This window comes from Ahaetulla prasina, chromosome 1 (assembly GCF_028640845.1).
Source record: "Ahaetulla prasina isolate Xishuangbanna chromosome 1, ASM2864084v1, whole genome shotgun sequence".
Classification (NCBI taxonomy): domain Eukaryota; kingdom Metazoa; phylum Chordata; class Lepidosauria; order Squamata; family Colubridae; genus Ahaetulla; species Ahaetulla prasina.
Window position 1 is genome coordinate 330,632,733 of NC_080539.1, and position 20,140 is coordinate 330,652,872.

Sequence of the window (20,140 nt, forward strand, 5' to 3'; positions counted from 1 at the left end):
CTTTTTAATATACAAGTATTGGAGGAATTATTGGATGCAAAGGTGCATACAGTATTTTGACACTAAAGCTCAGAGCCAGCTCTAGCTCTAGCACTGGCAATGCATGGTAATCTACCCAAGGGCAGATTCTATTCTAGTTATTCTAGTGCTTGGTTAATAAGAGCTGTATTATACAACTGAGATCATAGAAGGGAGTATCTGTAGCTCAGGGATGAACTGTAGATTCATTGGTGCTCTGAGCTTGGTTGTTTGCAGATGCTTCGTTACCCAACTAGGTAACATCATCAGTGCAAGGAAATGTAGATTTTGCTCTCTGTTTACATACAATAATTTGCTCTGCCAATGTTCATGAGGGTGTTTTTATTTATTTATTTATTTATTTAATCACATTTTTATACCGCCCTATCTCCCAAGGGACTCAGGGCGGTTTACAGCCTAATAAAAATACATATAAATACAAAATAAAACACCAATTTAAAAAACTTATTAAATAAGGCCGAATATTAAAACTACAATAAGATAATAAAACCCCGTTAAAACCAAGTTTAAAATTTGAAATTCTAGTCCAGTCCTGCGCAGATAAATAGATGTGTCTTAAGCTCGTGGTTTTTCTCCTTGGTAGTTCCTTAATTAGTTTTTTTTTAAAAATCAAGGATCAACATTGTTCCTTGATCAATAAACTACCAAAGAGTAATAAGAACAGAAGTTTGTAAAAAGTAGCCCTCATGGGTTTGCAAATTTTTCAATAGCCTAGACTTCTGGGTTGGGAAGGGGATGATTGTTCATGGCATCTTTGTGGAGATCACATGCCTTGCTCTAGTGGTGTCTCTAGGCAGCAGTCATCTTTCTGTTTATTTTTCTTTGCAGCTTCCCTTCCCTGCCAAACAGAAGATATGATGAATATATCCCTTTCTGGGTGACATATCAGTATTTACTTTGCACCTTATAGGACTAAGCCACTGCTAGTTTTCCATCCCAATAATAGTAACAGTGTTCCTTAAAAATGTAACAAATACTCTGGTGGTGTGCATTGGAAGACCAATACTCATCAATAATTCAGTAAATTAAATTTGTAGCATTTTATACATAGTCAAGTTTATTGTTTCGAAGGTAAAACAAATATATTTGAACATACATACAAAGTCTATCGCTTTTAGCATAAAATCCACACACAAAAAACATTTCAGTAAATTTACTGAAGGTAAAAATATTTTTTGACAATTACAAATTCCAACTTGATTTCTTTCTAAAGTTGATGCAACTCATTAAAGACTTGCAAATGATAAACATTAAAAATACATGTAAAATGCATGCATATTTGTTTTATATAGCTATGTCTAATATTGACAATTCCAGTAAACAGAAAATAACTTAATTTGTTAATTGAGGAACTGATGAGCAGCAATGTTAATTGTGGTAAATAAAGCATGACGTAAAGTGTGTGTTTATGGATATTATGAGTAAATGCACATTTCACATAAAGTAAGCCACAACTAAAATGAAGAGAAACTTCATGGATTTTTCTTTCATGAAAATAATTCTTTAAGAGCCCCTGTTCCAGTCTGCATAAATTAAGACTAAATTCTAGCCCAGCTAGAATGAAATAATCCCAATAGTTTAAATGATTACTTTTTTGTATATAAACCATATAAATATTACACTTCAGGAAGAAATGTTAATAAATGTATTTATAGTATATATATATATATTAGATTTGCATTGGAAGAAAACTATATATTCAATAAGAACCCAATAAATGAATAAAATTAAAACATATAATAAGATGTAATGGTTTAAAAAAGATTTTGCATTTTAAAAAAAGATTATTTTATTTTCTGAAATGCTATCTATTTGGATCCTCACAAACAGAAAGCAATAAATTAAAAAGAAATATTAACAGACATTTCTGCATCAGGCTCATTTGACAATAGACTGATCACCTGAGTAGAAACTTCAATCAAATATTTTTCATCAGGTCAGCCTGTTATGGAAGAAACTGCTGTCTCTGGATGAAAAATGGAAAGAATCTACTGGTTCCTGTTTTGGAACTCATATTATGTCTTCATGTTAGAGTCAGCACCTGCAATATATAGGGTTTTTTAAATAAAACAATTAATAAACATGACTCTAACTTTAAATATTCACTCATATTTACCTCAAAACACTAGGAAATATTTGGGAATTTTTATTATAGTTATAAGTTAATAGTTATAACATTTAATTAATTGACTCCAAAAGTTTTATACTGCTAGTAGAACACTCACTGACTGATTTGTTCTTTCTCTTATTTAACCTTTTAAAATTTTATTTCATATCTTAATAAATTGCCTATTCTTGTTCTTTTGATTAACTACATAACCTCTGCTTCAATTACCAAACCAATCATAATATATAACACTTATCTTTAACTGATACACAATTCATGCAAGTGAACCACAGCACATGCTTGGAGGACTAAAACTCTGGAAACACCTTATACATATACCCTAAATTGGCAACCTAATTTTCTGAAGAAAAAAATAATCAATTGACAAAAATATTTATATGAGAAAATTAAATTAAGATTTAAATAATCTTTCAAGTTTAATGATAAATTCTTTCAAGGAACTAATTATCCTAAAAATTCTCGAATCCTGGTAGGAGTAACCAGCCAAAACAATCAGAGAAAACAATTAATTATCTATATATTGCAAAGTCATCATGTAGGTACAACAATTTTCCTAGGCAATGATTATGAGTTAAATTCAATGTCATGCGAACAGCTTCAGTTTATGCATTGTGTCTTTTTCCCTTCCCTTCCTGCAGCCTCTAAATGCCACTTCAGAACTACTGTGTCCTCTACTTTTTTGCACCAGACTTGTGACACAGGGATGGGGTATTTTTTCTGCTATGGTGCTTTCTTTATTTGAAGTAATTTATTTAAAGAAATACTTTCCAATGTACAGTATAATTTTTTTTAAAAAAATACAGCCTTATTCAGAATTCCTCTATTAATTTTCAGATCAATTTCTTCCACTATGCTATATTAGTCTATAGAGTTTTATTATATATGCAGTTTTCTTTTACAAAAGAAAATTAAAATAAATCTGAATTAAATAAATCTTAAAATTAAAATAAATTTGAATGATTAATACAGCATTTCTGACTGTCCTTATTGAATTATTATCACCTTCCTCTATTACTATTAAATTAATTCTTTTAATTAATATTAAAAAGCCCAACATACTTGCTAGTCCACAATCTTAATAAACTTGAGATTCTACCAGGTTGTTTCTTGCAGGTTTTTATCAACTACAATTGACTCCTAATTGCCTGGTGCAAAATTTTAAAGTCAAAGAATAACAGTTTTATGGGTAATAAATTATTATCTGAGTTTTCAACAGCATAACTATAGTGTAGTAGTAAACCTTTAGGAAAAGGGTGTAATAAATATCTCTCTGCTAGACTAGCTAAAGATTTATCCTTTTTAAGGAAGAAAAAATAAAAATCATGAATTTATCATTTCAGTCAACGCAAGTTGTTTAATCCCCAACAATGATATAAAGCATAAAGAGGCTATATCCAGCATCTCCCACTGTCTTACTTTTCTACTAGCAGAATAAAACATATAAAAGAAGCAGGAATGTTGTTTAACCCTTGCATTGACCATTTTATTAATAGCAAGAAATAATTTGGTTTATTTATGTGGGTCAATTGTGAAAAATATACTACCATAAAAGAACTTTGAAAACATAGCTACACATGTACCATTTAATTTCTGTTATTGCTCCATCAATTCCTCTAGATAATTATACATACCAATAGAGAAAAGTATAACTGTAAATAATTAACTTTTAAATATAGTACAAATTTATGAATAGAGATAAGTTATCAATAATAATAGGTAATTTACACTCATTTATGCTTGTATTCATGAAAATAGCCTCCCCAAAGTTATAGCTCATCAAACTTTCACAATAGCTGCCTGTGGAAGAAACAATGGAAATATATACAAAATCCTTTTCCTGAGAAATGCAAAACCCATTACTTTGTGATTTTCATGACATCCTACCAAATTTTTAAATTTTGATATTTTAAAAAATCCCTTTATTTTAATTTATCAAGGGTATTAAATATTTAAAATAAATTTTCTATACCACATATAAATTCAGTTGCATCAGAATTAAGCTACTAAACTGTTGACATTTTGTTTTAAAATGTTTTATTCCATCTTCATTTTGAAATGGAAAGTGGCACACCATAACAAGATATTTATGTAATTTATTGAACACGCTATTTCCATCTCTTCAAGATGCTCATCTGTATTATCAGAGAAAAATATTTGAAATGAACTATATATATACATGTATATATACATGGATCTCCTTCATGGATCACTGCCTTGTTGTGGCGAAGGGGCTTGCATTGTTCAATGAAGCGATGAGCTATGCCATGCAGGGCCACCCTAGACGGACAGGTCATAGCAGAGAGCTCTGACAAAACATGACTGGAGAAGGAAATGGCAACCCACTCCATATCTTTGCCATGAAAACCTCATGGACACTACCAAAAGGCAAAAAGATATGACCCTAGAAGATGAGCCCCTCAAGTCGGAAGGGTCCAATATGCTACTGGGGAAGAGCAGAGGGCTAGTATAAGTAGCACCAGAAAGAATGAAGAGACTGGGTCAAAGCCGAAAGGACATTCGGCTGTGGATGTATCTGATGGTGAAAGGAAAGTCCGATGCTATAAAGATCTATACTCCATAGCAACCTGGAATGTAAGATCCATGAATCAAGACAAGCTTGATGTGGTTAAACAAGAGATGACAAGACTGAACATCAACATCTTGAAAATCAGTGAACTAAAATGGACAGGAATGGGTGAATTTAATTCAGATGACCATCAGATATACTACTGCAGGCAAGAATCCTCAGAAGAAATGTAGTAGCCTTCATAGTCAATAAAAGAGTAGGAAAAGCAGTACTGGGATACAATCCCCAAAATGACAATGTTCTCAGTCCAAATCCGAGGCAAACCATTCAACATCATAGTAGTCCAAGTCTATGCCCCAACCACTGGTGCTGAAGAGGATGAAATTGACTGATTCTATGAAGCCCTACAACACCTTCTAGAATTAACACCAAAAAATAATGTCTTTATCATCATGGGGGATTGGAATGCTAAAGTAGGAAGCCAAAAGATAAAAGGAATAAGAGGCAAGTTTGGCCTTGGAGTACAAAATGAAGCAGGGTACAGGCTGGTAAAATTTTGCTAAGAGAATGTGATGGTCATAACAAACACTCTTTTCCAACAACCCAAGAGACGATTCTACACATGGACATCACCAGACAGACAACACAGAAATCAGACTAACTATGTGCTCTGCAGCCAAAGATGGAGAAACTCTATAGTCATATAACAAGACCAGGAGTTGACTGTGGCTCAGATCATGAGCTTCTCCTTGCAAAATTTAGGCTTAAACTAAAGAAAGTAGGAAAAAGCACTAGGCCACTCAGGTATGAACTAAATCATATCCCTGATGAAAATACAGTAAAGGTGACCAATAGATTTAAGGATTTAGATTTGATAGCCAGAGTGCCTGAAGAACTATGGACAGAGGTTCGCAACAGTGTACAAGAGGTAGCAACTAAAACCATCCCAAAGAAAAAGAAAGCAAGAAAGCAAAATGGCTGTCTAAGGAAGCTTTACAAATAGCTGAGGAAAGAAGGGAAGCGAAAGACAAGGGAGAAAGAGAAAGATACAACCAACTGAATGCAGAATTCCAGAGAATAGCTAGAAGAGATAAGAATGCCTTCTTAAATGAACAGTGCAAAGAAATAGAAAAAAACAGTAGAATAGGGAGGACCAGAGATCTCTTCAAGAAAATTGGAGATATGAAGGGAATGTTTCATGCAAAGATGGGCATGATAAAGGATCAAAATGGCAGGGACCTAACAGAGGCAGAAGAGATTAAGAAGAGGTGGCAGAATTACACAGAAGAACTATACAAGAACAAGCTTTGATGTCCCTGATAACCACGATGGGGTGGTCACTGACCTCAAGCCAGACATTCTGGAATGTGAAGTCAAATGGGCCTTAGGAAGTCTGAGCAACAACAAGGCTAGTGGAGGTGACAGTATTCCAGCTGAGGTATTCAAAATCTTAAAAGACGATGCAGTAAAAGTGCTACACTCAATTTGCCAGCAAATTTGGAAAACTCAACAGTGGCCACAGGATTTGAAAAGGTCAGTTTGCATTTCAATTCCAAAGAAGGGCAATGCCAAAGAATGTTCAAACCACTGCACCATTGTACTCATTTCACAACCTAGCAAAGTTATGTTCAAAATCCTACAAGCTAGGCTCCAGCAGTATATCGACCAAGAACTACCAGAAGTACAGGCAGGATTTCGTAGAGGCAGAGGAACTAGAGATCAAATTGCCAACATATAATGGAGAAAGCTAGGGAGTTCCAGAAAAACATCTACTTCTGCTTCATTGACTATGCTAAAGCCTTTGATTGTGTGGATCACAACAAATTGTGGCAAGTTCTTAAAGAGATGGGAGTACCAGACCATCTTATTTGTCTCTTGAGAAACCTATATGCAGGTCAAGAAGCAACAGTGAGAACTGGACATGGAACCACTGATTGGTCAAAATTGAGAAAGGAGTTCGGCAAGGCTGTATATTGTCGCCTTGCCTATTTAACTTATATGCAGAGCACATCATAAGAAAGGCAGGGCTAGATGAATCACAAATTGGAATTAAGATTGCTGGGAGAAATATCAACAACCTCAGATATGCAGATGGTACCACTCTTAAGGCAGAAAGTGAAGAGATACTAAAGAGCCTCTTGATGCGGGTGAAGGGAGAGAGTGCAAAAGTTGGCTTGAAACTAAACGTTAAGAAAACTAAGATCATGGCATCCAGCCTTCTCAATTCCTGGCAAATAGATGGGGAAGAAATGGAGGTAGTGACAGACTTCATTTTCCTGGGCTCCAAGATCACTACAGATGGGGACTACAGCTAAGAAATTAAAAGATGCTTGCTCCTGGGGAGGAAAGCTACGGAAAATTTGGACAGCATACTAAAAAGCAGAGACATCACCCTGCCAACAAAAGTGCATATAGTCAAGGCTATGGTTTTCCCAGTTGCAATGGATGGCTGTGAAAGTTGGACCATAAGGAAGGCTGAGCACCAAAGAATTGAGGCCTCTGAACTATGGTGCTAGAGAAGACTCCTGTGAGTCCCTTGGACTGCAAGGCAATCAAACTGGTCAGTCCTAGAGGAGATGGCCAGATCCTAAAGATGAAACCCAAATACTTTGGCCACCTAATAAGAAGTAAGGACTCACTGGAGAAGAGCCTAATGCTGGGAACGATTGAGGGCAAAAGAAGAATGGGACAACAGAAAACAAGGTTGCTGGATGGACTCACGGAAGCAGTCGGCATGAGCCTAAATGGACTCCGGGGGATGGTAGAGGATAGGAAGGCCTGGAGAAACATTGTCCATGGGGTCACGATGGGTCGGGCATGACTTCGTGATTAACAACAACAACATATATACATGTATAGAAAGTAAAACTAATTTACACCAAATTAAATTAAGCTCTTTGTGCTCTCAGCATACATAAAGATCAGAATAATCTAATCTTCAGTTTTTAGTATTGTGCTGTAAAGTTTAACTGATGGGGTCCTCTGAGGTTTAGTTATTTTCTTGCAGACATTTCATTACCAAACTAGGTAACATAACTTGTATCGGTGTATGCAATTAGCAACCCAATCCTATGTCTATTTATTGAAATATCTCATGGAGTTCAGTGTTGCTTACTCATGAATAAGTGTGCAGAGAACTGCAAGCTAAATAATTCATTTCTTTGAAACTAAATTATGCTATTTCACACAAAAAATGTAAATCCTTTTAAATAGTTACCAATGCAAGATACTGTCCTGTCCAAGTTTGGATGCATAGTTTACAGAAATAATTTGAATGTCTAACACAGTGTAGAAGTCAAAATATATCTGATAGAAAAACTGCTGATTCCATGTTTTACATATCTTGAAATTAAGATGCCCACAAAAATCCAGTAAATGACACAAAGATTCACATTATGTTATTTCTCTAAAATTCTTCATGAAAATATTCTCAGGCTTTTCTAGGTTTTTTTTTCTAGTTTCCCTAAAGAAGTATGCAAGAGATTTCTGAAAACTATAATAGATATGATTATATAAAGAAATTATAGTTTTTATAGAAAAGGACTATCTGCATAGGATTTGGATTGTTCATTCTACAATACAGCAAGGTATTTCTAAAATCTACTGTGAGGTCTTATCATGCCAATATCTAAGCTTAACTTTATACAAATTGCCTCACTAATTACCAGTAAGATTACTTCCATATTTTGTTTGCAGAACTGCAGCATGTGAGCTATGGAAGAGCTTTGCATATATTTATAAATCATGCTTCATAGTTTAAAATATTACCATTTAAAAATGTATCAGAAAAATCCCTATTTATGAATCCAAAATATAACTACAGTGGAAAATTTTACTATAGTAAAACACAGTGTAGAGATATGAAGCACAGTGCTTGACAGAATATCCCCTTAATTTTCTAATGCATAAATGCATTATAATATATCCCAGTGTGAAACGGGCAAACTCAGATACATTATGTCTAGACATGAAAATATCAGAAAAATGTATTGCAAGATTAAATAATATAAGAAGCTCATAATTCTTATTGAAATTGCTACAGCAAATTACAGCATCTCCAAGTTGTACTCACAATTTCATTGTTACTTATCAAATACAATTATAACACCAACTACACATATGCTTGATACAGAATAAAAATCTCTTGAATATTAAGCTACAACCCAACTGCCAATTAGCTTAGTATTTTTGAACCATATGAAAAAGGAATAGAAAATTCTCACAGAATAATTTTTATATTTGAAAATTCTCTTTCTCTCTTGCTCACTCTCTATCTCTCCAAGTCAAGTTTTAAAATCCCAAATAATTTTTCTTACTAGAAAAAAATGGAAGAAATCAAGTTTTATATGGTCTCCAAGCTAGCATATAAATTAAGTTGTTGCTTATGTGTTATGCAGGAATGTCTTCATATGCTGAGGAAGTGGCTTGTGTCTATGTCTTGCATAAGAAAATAGCTTCTGCATTCAAGGAAATAAGTTATTTTTGATCCTGGCAAATATATTGAAACACATCTTTGTTGAGGATTTTATACACACATTAATTTGTAAATTTGTACAATAAAATATATCTTATATAGAAAACTCTCTCTCTCTCTCTCTGTATGTGTGCATGCATGTACATACGTATATTACAAAGAAAATCAAATGTAATGAAAAGACTTGCAGATTTATGAGACATAGACTTGTGAAAGTCTAAATGGGAGAGGCTCCCGAGTGCAGGATTATGCCACTGGATTACAGATATCTTTTAAAAACTGTTGGAGATGCATACATATTAAAATAAAATATTTTATATCACTTTTTTGTAAACATATCTCATTATTGTATTCAAAAGAACACAGGCATCAACAAATTTCAATTACTATTCAAGAGAGCAGATCTTCAATCAGAGAATTGAAAGATATTATCTGAATTATTGCTATCTGTAGGATGTGTTGTCTGTAGTGTTTTTGTAGGGGTAGTTTTACCATAGGACTGAGAGGAAGAAGAATGAGAACTTTCGCTGGAACTGCTGCGGGTCTCTGTGCTTGTGCTTGTCTTTTTCATCTTTCTTCGTTTTGCAAGAGGTGCCTTGTCAACATTCTGGAGGCAAAATCCTTCTCTTTTATACTTGTTAAAAGCCTATTTAGAACAGCAAAAACAATTCTTAGTTCTCTCTGGTTCCATCTGGTCAACCTTCAGTCTCCTCTTATGTGGTTTTTTCCCCCAGTCAGCACAACTTCCCATTGGAGGTTTTCTTACAGTTAATTTCAAAATCTTCATATATTGTTTTATAAACACCCACAAAAAAGATTCTTTCAAGTCCATCTAGCCCTTCAAATTAGCTTTTAACTTTCCAGTATCAACATTCTAATCCCTCTTCTGCTGTTATTCCAAAATTATTTTTTTTCTATTTAATCCTTAAACATTCTTAAATTTATTTCATCCTGTAGAAAGAAACTCTTGCTATGATGCAAGTAGCCCTTCAGAAGGCTATTAACATCCAGAAAATCAATAGTAAGCAATTTCTTAAAGTAGGCAAACCTAGCATCTGTTTTGAAGGCACTGAATCATGGTTTAGGTGGGTGATTTTCTTCTAGCTCCTAGAGGTCTCAAACTGGTTGGAGATTGTTATTTTATTATTTCTCCTCCTGATAAGACTCTGTGTGGAGCAAACTTGTGGGTGATCCTAGTTCTCTCCTTGATTTGGAAAGGAGTTCTGAGGAGCCAATCCAATCACTGGCTCTTCCTACTGCTGTGGTTGTCAGCTTTGTTCTTGCTTCCCCACAAGTGTAACCTGGCCTATCATGAGTGCTGCATACCAATGATAGATTTGATCATAGTCTTTGCCTGTTATCAACTGCAAAGCACACCTAGCCATTCCAGAGACATTTACATTTTGATCTACAATTTAGCTAAATATGAATCCTAAACATAGAATGTCAAAGAGTAGACTCTAAAAAGAGACATTTTTTAAAAAAGGGTATGTATGTATCAGATGGAATAGAAAACCAGTGGGGAACGATAGGTTATAATCTTATTCTATGGATGAATTCAAGTCAGTGATTCTTAGCCCTAGAAAGAAGGCAATTATGAACAACTTCCAAAATGTTGCCAAGAAAACAACACTGATTCATCCAGGCAGTTAACAGACTGACTCAAAGGTGAAGATGGAGCAAAAGCAAAGCAGGAGGACGATGGGGGAGGGAGAGGAGGGGGTGGCTGGGAAAGGATGGGAGCAAAACATGAAAGGGTGTTTGATTTAAGGCAGGGATGTCAAACTCGATTTCATATAAGGGCCACATCAGGGTTGTCTGAGACCTTGGGGCGGGGTGGGGGGCAGAGTGGGTGTGGCCAGCTTGATGTTATTCATGTCAAGGTAGCCTGAATGCTCTGCCAACGAAAATGGGCTCCTGAGCTCTGTTTTCGGCTGCAACAGCCTCCTGAAACCCTCTGCCAGTGAAAATGGAGCTCGGGACAGCTGCCTGCGGGCCGGTCCCTTGCTGTTTCCAAGGCAGACCTGCAGGCCAGACCTAAGCAACCCACAGGTCAGATCCGGCCCCCAGGCCTTCAGTTTGATACCTCTGATTTAAGGTAAGATATACTATGTCTTACAGGTTTTTTTCCTAGCTGTGTATTCTTGTTAATGACTACACTTATGAAAATCAGGGCTTAATTAGATTCTAAAATTCAGATAGAAAATGCATCTTCTTATGTTCAGCTTTGTTCTGCCATTACATTAGGATAAACTTCTTACTGTTTTCTCACTTGAGGCAGAAATAGCCAAGCTCAAATTATCTTCTGGGAAGACCTAACTTTCTGGAATAATGTTGGGAAGTAACATCAAAGGAAGGAGAAGAGCATGACCAGTCCCAAGGTGGAAAATTATAGGGGCAATGGATGCATTGTTGGAAATCTGAAGGATCAGATTGGGGACAGACCCTACAGGAGAAAATCTATCTTTATAATTGCTCAAAGTCAATACCATCACTGAGACCGGAGAAAATCTATCTTTATAATTGCTCAAAGTCAATACCATCACTGAGACCACATAAGCCATCAACTGATTTCCTTGATAGAGAGACAGCCTGACACAACCGAATCATCTTCAATTATCTTCTGGCAGAATCCAGAATATATAATTTTAGTATAATTAATACAATTGAAAATTATTAATGTAAGAAAGCTGACATATGCAGATTTCCATCCTCAGTGGGAATTGTATATAGCACCTGTTCATTTTCCCCCTCCCATAAACTATTTTTTTTTGTTCAACAGAAAATAGTAAGAATATTTCATTTCATAAAGATGGAAAAAATATGCTAAAAGAATCAAAATAAAGCTTAAATAAAAATATTTACCTTCTTAATGTATATGTACCCAAACTGTATCTTGCCTTAAAAGTAAATGATAGGCTGATATAAGAAATATAGTTTAATTTAGATAAGTAATATGAGCTTACGTTAAAAGTTGCTTTGACATGTATTGCAGTTCCTAAATTGTCTGGAGTCATTAATGGGTTGGATGACAGTTGGCAACCATCCTGAAGCCAATCATTGTATCTCAAGCTGGTCATTTTAATCCTCTTATTTGGATCCACTGTAAGAAGTCCTAGTATGAATGCATGAGATATTTTAAAGTAACAGACATTATCTATTGAATGTTACTTATTTAACATTCATTTATAAATATTTATAACTTAAATACTGGCAATTGGTTTTAAATGGCTGAGTTTATTAATCTTTATTTTAAATGTATATACTTTAATATTTCTATTACCGTGTTTGCCTGAAAACATGACCTACCCAAAAAATAAACTCCACCCTGTTTTTTATGTGCACCTAATATAAGCCCTACCCCAAAGTAAGCCCCAGTGAAGGGGGTGGACGTGGCCAACATAGGAGGCGGCGAGTGTGCACGGGCGAACAGTGTCTGGCAGCAGCCGCAGCCCTTGCAGCACAGATGAGCTGAATACCTGTGCAAGCAGCAAGCGGAAGCAGAGGCGGGGGGGAGGCAGGTGATCTGGATGCACCACGGGAAAACTGAATGTCAGTGGGCTAAAGCAGTGGGCAGCCGCAGGTGGCTTTTCTTCACACAGCAACACCAGCAGCCGACAGAGGCAGAGGCACGGGGAAGAAGCAGGTAATTTGGATGTGCTGCATGACCCATGTGAAAACTGGCTGGCCATGGGAAACGCTATCTTTGCATTTCCCGGTTTGCCTGCAGCCCATGCAGCGCATCTGGATCACCTACCTTCCGATCTGTGCCTTCCACTTTGCGCAGCCCCAGAGTGCACCAACCAAGGGATCATTGGTTCCCACATGCATGCTGGTTCGTGTGTGCGTTGGGGGGCAGGGCACCCAGCCGGGCTGATTACCCTGAAATTGTGTTTCCTCAAAAATAAGACCTAGTGCTTATTTTGGGGCCCAAGAGAAAATAAGATGGGGTTTTATTTTCAGGCAAACAGGTATGTAATTTGATTACAATGAAACTTCATTTACAGAAAGGTCACAAAATAGTATATTGAATAGGTTAAATCACCTTGTTAATTTTAATTTAGAAATGTCTATGTACATTTGAAATGTTTTTAAACATACAAATTTGAAAGCTGGAAGATCTGAATTAGATTCTATAAAAGTAAAAACTTGAAAGAATAAGGTATGAAGCTATGTTAAAGAAACAGAAATTTAATACAATACAAGCAAAATTATTTTTAGATTTTTTATTTTTAGGTAGAAGTTATTAACTTATACAGATTGTACTAGCATCCTCAGCAAATATTTTAGTAATTTCCAAGAATTAAATTACTAATACCTCCATCTTCTTTTGCACTGCCGGGTCTATGCAGAGATTTACCACCAGCTGATTACCCTTTTATTATTTATACAATATTTCTGGGGCCCTTCCAATAATTTTTATTTGCATTATTTATTAGATAACCAGGATAATCTATGTCTCTAAAAGTAGTAATATTTTGCTACACTATGTGTAAATTTACTTACAAAGAAATCATTGATATTAGGAGTTAACTTTGCTTTATTCATTTTAGTGAATGTATTTTCATTAGTCAATAAACAAAATAATGTCTGTATGTCTATCTCATACTCCTAAGAAGTACTAGATAAGTCAGTGATTCATATATACCTTGTATCAAATCTTTGGCTTCCTGAGAAACATTTTTCCAAGCATCTCCTTCAAATGAAAATTCCCCTCTTTTAATTTTCTTCATCGTTTCCAAAACATTTGTACATACTATACTGGTATCTTGAGACTGGAAGGGTATTTGTCCTGAAAGCATTGTATACTTTGGGGGGGGGGGGGAGAGAAATGTTTTAAATCATTAATTACAGATAAATGCAATTCTTATTTATGGTATTTGTCTAGATATACTATAAATAGCTTAACAATAAATTATAGATCTAATAATTTTAAAGTTTATTTTTACATAGATTTTTACAGATTTTTACTTTGACTATAATTAAGCCTAGAATGATGATAGTAAGTTGTGGCAGTCATTAAGAGAGTCGCAATGTAAAAAGGGCGAAAAAACAAAGGAGAGACAGAATACTATGAGATTTGGGATAGATTTTACCTATGGTTGGATTTGAGAAATGGAAGTCGGAACAGGAAATAACTAAGATGTGTAGACCAAAAGATGATGTAATATATGTAAATATAAGGGTATATAGGGGGTCAAATACGTGTATATAATTAGCAAGGTATGTTGAGCACATAAAATACTTGTGTTATACTTTAGTGTGAGGCGGAGATAACGCCAGGATGGTCACACCATGTCAATTTTCTTTTTTAATATGATATAAATTTAAAAAAATTAAATAAAGTCAAAACGTAACCACTCTAATTTTACAGCCTATTTTCCTGTTGTTGATAAACGAACAGTGCAATAATTAAATGAAGGCTGCAGTGATTAAGCAAATATGGCAAGTGTTAAACATATCAGTTATAGCCAACAGCCATTTTCTGCTAGAAAATGGAAGTAATCACTGGAAACTGGAAAATCATGGTTACATGGCCACAGAATGTTGCAAACAGCCATAAATGAGAGCCAGTTACCAAGCGGCCAAAATGTGATCACATTACCATCAATGGAGTACAGTTTTCAGAATTTCAAAATTGGAATGTTTTTTGGTGGGGGGGATTGTCTGTTATAACTTTAAACATCACAATCGATCACAATCGACCATTAAGCAAGGATTATCTGCAGTATCATTTTCAGAAGTTAAAGTATAATTGCTCCAGTCACATTTTTTTTCATAAGAAAGAGTACAATTTTATTAAACTCTTTATAAAGTGGTTAAGTAAACTGGTTATTCACCTCTGCTATTATAATTTTAACACAAAATGTTTCCTCTCAATTATTGCCAAGAGATCTGTACCCAATCAAAGATAGTTTACTGAAACAAATTTAATTGTAAATAAGACTATGTCACCAATTACAAATTTACTGAATTAAAGGATCGACTATAATCTAAATACGTTGCCAGACTTATGATCTAATTCAAGCGAAATCAGAATTGTTTCTGCCATTTTCCCTAGCAACCAAGACAAAAAAAAACCAAGTAAATTTATTATGATGATAAATATATTTAATTTTATTATTTTCAGATATTTTATTTACTAGAGTTAGTCTAAATCAGTGTTGGTGAACCTTTGGCATTCTTGCCAAAGAAGTGGCACGCGAAACTGTCCCACAATGCATGCACGGCCTCGCCAGCTCCTCTTCATGTTCCTGTGCTCAAAACATGCGCCGGTCAGCTGCCTGTCACGCGCACGGTGCCGGCGACCCCGGAAGAGCGGCGGTCCATCACACATGTGCGAGACGTCAACCCAGAAGTTTGGCGCGATGGACCGCCGCTCTTCCGGAGTCCGCCAGCACAGCACGCGCGACAGCCAGCTGACCGACACGCGTTTGAGCACAGCAATGCGAAGAGGAGTCAGCAAGGCTGCGCATTCGTCGTGGGACAGTTTCACGTGCCACCTCTGGCACGCATGCCATAGGTTCTCCAATACTGGTCTAAATGTTTGAATGTGATAGATAGTTAACTTTTAGAATACTTGACCTTGTTTTCAATTATAATTTTGCGAGATACAGTTTTTGTTTCTATAAAGGCTGTTGATTTTAGCCAATTGAATTGCAATATACTTTCGTTAGCCCTTTCTGCTAGATCAAATGAAATACTTCATATTCTGCTCAACGTTAAGGCTGAACTTTTATATACATCAAATACTATTAAGTTTTCCCATTATTATTGTTATCACTCATGCTTGGATACTTCTTTAAAAATACCAAAAATGCTTACCAAAATAACTCCCAGACTCCAGAGATCACAGGATTCATCGTAACCATTATGATTTAAGAGCTCTGGAGCAGCATAATGAAGGGTAAAACATGGAGTTCTAAGAGGCTGATTGTCTGAAGGTTTTAATCGGGCAAATCCAAAATCAATTATTTTTATTTCTGAATTATCACTTTCATCTGTGAATAATAAATTCTAAAAAATTAGAGAAGTAGAATTGTCTCATTATAGCCAGTAATGCTTAAACGATATTTTTTTTATGATGACAAAAGGTACCGTAACTCCATGTTATATCTTATATACTCAGGAAATCTTTTCTCTAAAAAACAAGAATGAAAAAAACAAACCTAAACCAATACAGGCATCATACCACAGATAACCGGATGTGAGTCCCTCCTTGTTAAGTGGGGCCGTGGGGTGCAGGTGGGTGTACTGATCACATACCTAGCTCCTTGCTACGTGACAGAATCCCTGCCTGAGCTGTTGGATGTGGTCGCTGGGACGGCAATGGAGATCCCCAGGCTTATGGTCATGGGGGATTTCAATTTGCCGTCGGTGGGGATAGCATCCACATCAGCTCGGGAGTTCATGGCTTCCATGACGGCCTTGAACCTGACCCAATTAGTGAACGACCCCACTCACATCGGGGGAAACACTCTGGATTTGATTTTTGTCTCTGGACAGTGGTTGAATGATCTGGAATTAGGGGAGTTAGTTATTAGACCCTTGTCATGGTCAGATCATTCGCTCCTTCAGCTAGATTTTCGAACCGCTGATCCCGCGCAGGAGGCGGAACCGACTCGCTGGTTCCGTCCCAGGCGCCTGATGGACCCTGAAAGGTTCCAGATGGAGCTTGGGCTATTCCCTGAGGATTTAGCCCACGACTCGGCTGGAGCTCTGGTCGCCGCCTGGGATCGGGAACAGCCATTTTCTGCTAGAAAATGGAAGTAATCACTGGAAACTGGAAAATCATGGTTACATGGCCACAGAATGTTGCAAACAGCCATAAATGAGAGCCAGTTACCAAGCGGCCAAAATGTGATCACATTACCATCAATGGAGTACAGTTTTCAGAATTTCAAAATTGGAATGTTTTTTGGTGGGGGGGATTGTCTGTTATAACTTTAAACATCACAATCGATCACAATCGACTATTAAGCAAGGATTATCTGCAGTATCATTTTCAGAAGTTAAAGTATAATTGCTCCAGTCACATTTTTTTTCATAAGAAAGAGTACAATTTTATTAAACTCTTTATAAAGTGGTTAAGTAAACTGGTTATTCACCTCTGCTATTATAATTTTAACACAAAATGTTTCCTCTCAATTATTGCCAAGAGATCTGTACCCAATCAAAGATAGTTTACTGAAACAAATTTAATTGTAAATAAGACTATGTCACCAATTACAAATTTACTGAATTAAAGGATCAACTATAATCTAAATACGTTGCCAGACTTATGATCTAATTCAAGCGAAATCAGAATTGTTTCTGCCATTTTCCCTAGCAACCAAGACAAAAAAAAAAACCAAGTAAATTTATTATGATGATAAATATATTTAATTTTATTATTTTCAGATATTTTATTTACTAGAGAGTTAGTCTAAATCAGTGTTGGTGAACCTTTGGCATTCTTGCGTGCCAGCCTGAGTGCCAGAAGTGGCACGCGAAACTGTCCCACAATGCATGCACGGCCTAGCCGGCTCCTCTTCACGTTCCTGTGCTCAAAACATGCGCCGGTCAGCTGGCTGTCACGCGCACGGTGCCGGCGACCCCGGAAGAGCGGCGGTCCATCACACATGTGCGAGACGTCAACCCAGAAGTTTGGCGCGATGGACCGCCGCTCTTCCGGAGTCCGCCAGCACAGCACGCGCGACAGCCAGCTGAGCGACACGCGTTTGAGCACAGCTATGCGAAGAGGAGTCAGCAAGGCGGCGCTTTCGTCGTGGGACAGTTTCACGTGCCACCTCTGGCACGCATGCCATAGGTTCTCCAATACTGGTCTAAATGTTTGAATGTGATAGATAGTTAACTTTTAGAATACTTGACCTTGTTTTCAATTATAATTTTGCGAGATACAGTTTTTGTTTCTATAAAGGCTGTTGATTTTAGCCAATTGAATTGCAATATACTTTCGTTAGCCCTTTCTGCTAGATCAAATGAAATACTTCATATTCTGCTCAACGTTAAGGCTGAACTTTTATATACATCAAATACTATTAAGTTTTCCCATTATTATTGTTATCACTCATGCTTGGATACTTCTTTAAAAATACCAAAAATGCTTACCAAAATAACTCCCAGACTCCAGAGATCACAGGATTCATCGTAACCATTATGATTTAAGAGCTCTGGAGCAGCATAATGAAGGGTAAAACATGGAGTTCTAAGAGGCTGATTGTCTGAAGGTTTTAATCGGGCAAATCCAAAATCAATTATTTTTATTTCTGAATTATCACTTTCATCTGTGAATAATAAATTCTAAAAAAAATTAGAGAAGTAGAATTGTCTCATTATAGCCAGTAATGCTTAAACGATATTTTTTTTATGATGACAAAAGGTACCGTAACTCCATGTTATATCTTATATACTCAGGAAATCTTTTCTCTAAAAAACAAGAATGAAAAAAACAAACCTAAACCAATACAGGCATCATACCACAGATAACCGGATGTGAGTCCCTCCTTGTTAAGTGGGGCCGTGGGGTGCAGGTGGGTGTACTGATCACATACCTAGCTCCTTGCTACGTGACAGAATCCCTGCCTGAGCTGTTGGATGTGGTCGCTGGGACGGCAATGGAGATCCCCAGGCTTATGGTCATGGGGGATTTCAATTTGCCGTCGGTGGGGATAGCATCCACATCAGCTCGGGAGTTCATGGCTTCCATGACGGCCTTGAACCTGACCCAATTAGTGAACGACCCCACTCACATCGGGGGAAACACTCTGGATTTGATTTTTGTCTCTGGACAGTGGTTGAATGATCTGGAATTAGGGGAGTTAGTTATTAGACCCTTGTCATGGTCAGATCATTCGCTCCTTCAGCTAGACTTTCGAACCGCTGATCCCCGCCGCAGGGAGACGGAACCGACTCGCTGGTTCCGTCCCAGGCGCCTGATGGACCCTGAAAGGTTCCAGACGGAGCTTGGGCTATTCCCTGAGGATTTAGCCCACGACTCGGCTGGAGCTCTGGTTGCCGCCTGGGATCGGGCGGCGGCTGGCGCTCTAGATCGAGTTGTGCCTTTGCGGCCTCTGACCCGGTGCCGATCTCGTTTAGCCCCTTGGTACTCCGAGGGGCTGAGGGAGATGAAGCGCGGAAAAGACGCCTAGAGAGTATCTGGAGGGCCAGCCGATCCGAATCTGACGGACACTAGTTAGGTCTCAAATTCAGACCTATCTAGTGGCGATGAGGCTGGCAAAACGGGAGTATTTTTCCAACCTCATTGCATCAGCAGATAACCGCCCAGCCGCCCTGTTTAGGGTGACCCGCTCGCTCCTCCATCAGGGAGCGGTAGAGGATCCCTTAAAGGGTCGAGCTGAGGAATTTGGACAATATCTGTTTGATAAAATCGCTCAGATTCGGGAAGGGTTGGACACAGCCTGGGTGGATCCGGGCGGGTGGGGAGGCAGGTCTTGATGTTATTATCTGGGATGAGTTTGATCCTGTGATCCCTGAGGACATGGACAGGTTAATGGGGAGATTGAATGCGACCACATGTTTATTGGACCCGTGTCCCTCCTGGTTGGTATTGGCCACCGGGAGGTGACATGAGGCTGGCTCAGAAAATCGTGAACGCTTCTTTGATGGAGGTGTTTTCCCTGCCGCCTTGAAAGAGGCGGTGGTGAGGCCCCTCCTCAAGAAGCCTTCCCTTGACCCAGCTAGTTTAGCAAATTATCGTCCGGTCTCCAACCTTCGCTTTTTGGCAAAGGTTGTCGAGAGTGTGGTTGCACGACAGTTGCCCCAGTACCTGGATGAAACTGTCTATCTTGATCCATTCCAGTCCGGTTTCCGGCCTGGTCACAGCACGGAAACAGCCTTGGTCGCGCTGGTTGATGATCTCTTGAGGGCTCGGGACAGAGGTTGTTCCTCTGTCTTGGTCCTATTAGATCTCTCAGCGGCTTTTGATACCATCGATCATGGTATCCTGCTG

At 37.4% G+C, this 20,140-nt stretch overlaps 1 protein-coding gene across 1 annotated transcript in view; it reads right to left on the bottom strand.

Moving 5' to 3' along the window:
- Positions 1-1,501: 1,501 nt before the first annotated feature.
- Positions 1,502-20,140, bottom strand: part of RPS6KA5 (ribosomal protein S6 kinase A5) — a 54,401-nt gene continuing 35,762 nt past the window's right edge. The window contains exons 16-18 of the mRNA XM_058162564.1: positions 13,817-13,976; positions 12,135-12,283; positions 1,502-9,814 (exon numbers count right to left, since the gene is read on the bottom strand). Coding sequence (XP_058018547.1) covers positions 9,575-9,814; positions 12,135-12,283; positions 13,817-13,976 — 549 coding nt within the window. The 3' untranslated portion in view covers positions 1,502-9,574. The remainder of the gene's footprint in view (positions 9,815-12,134; positions 12,284-13,816; positions 13,977-20,140) is intronic.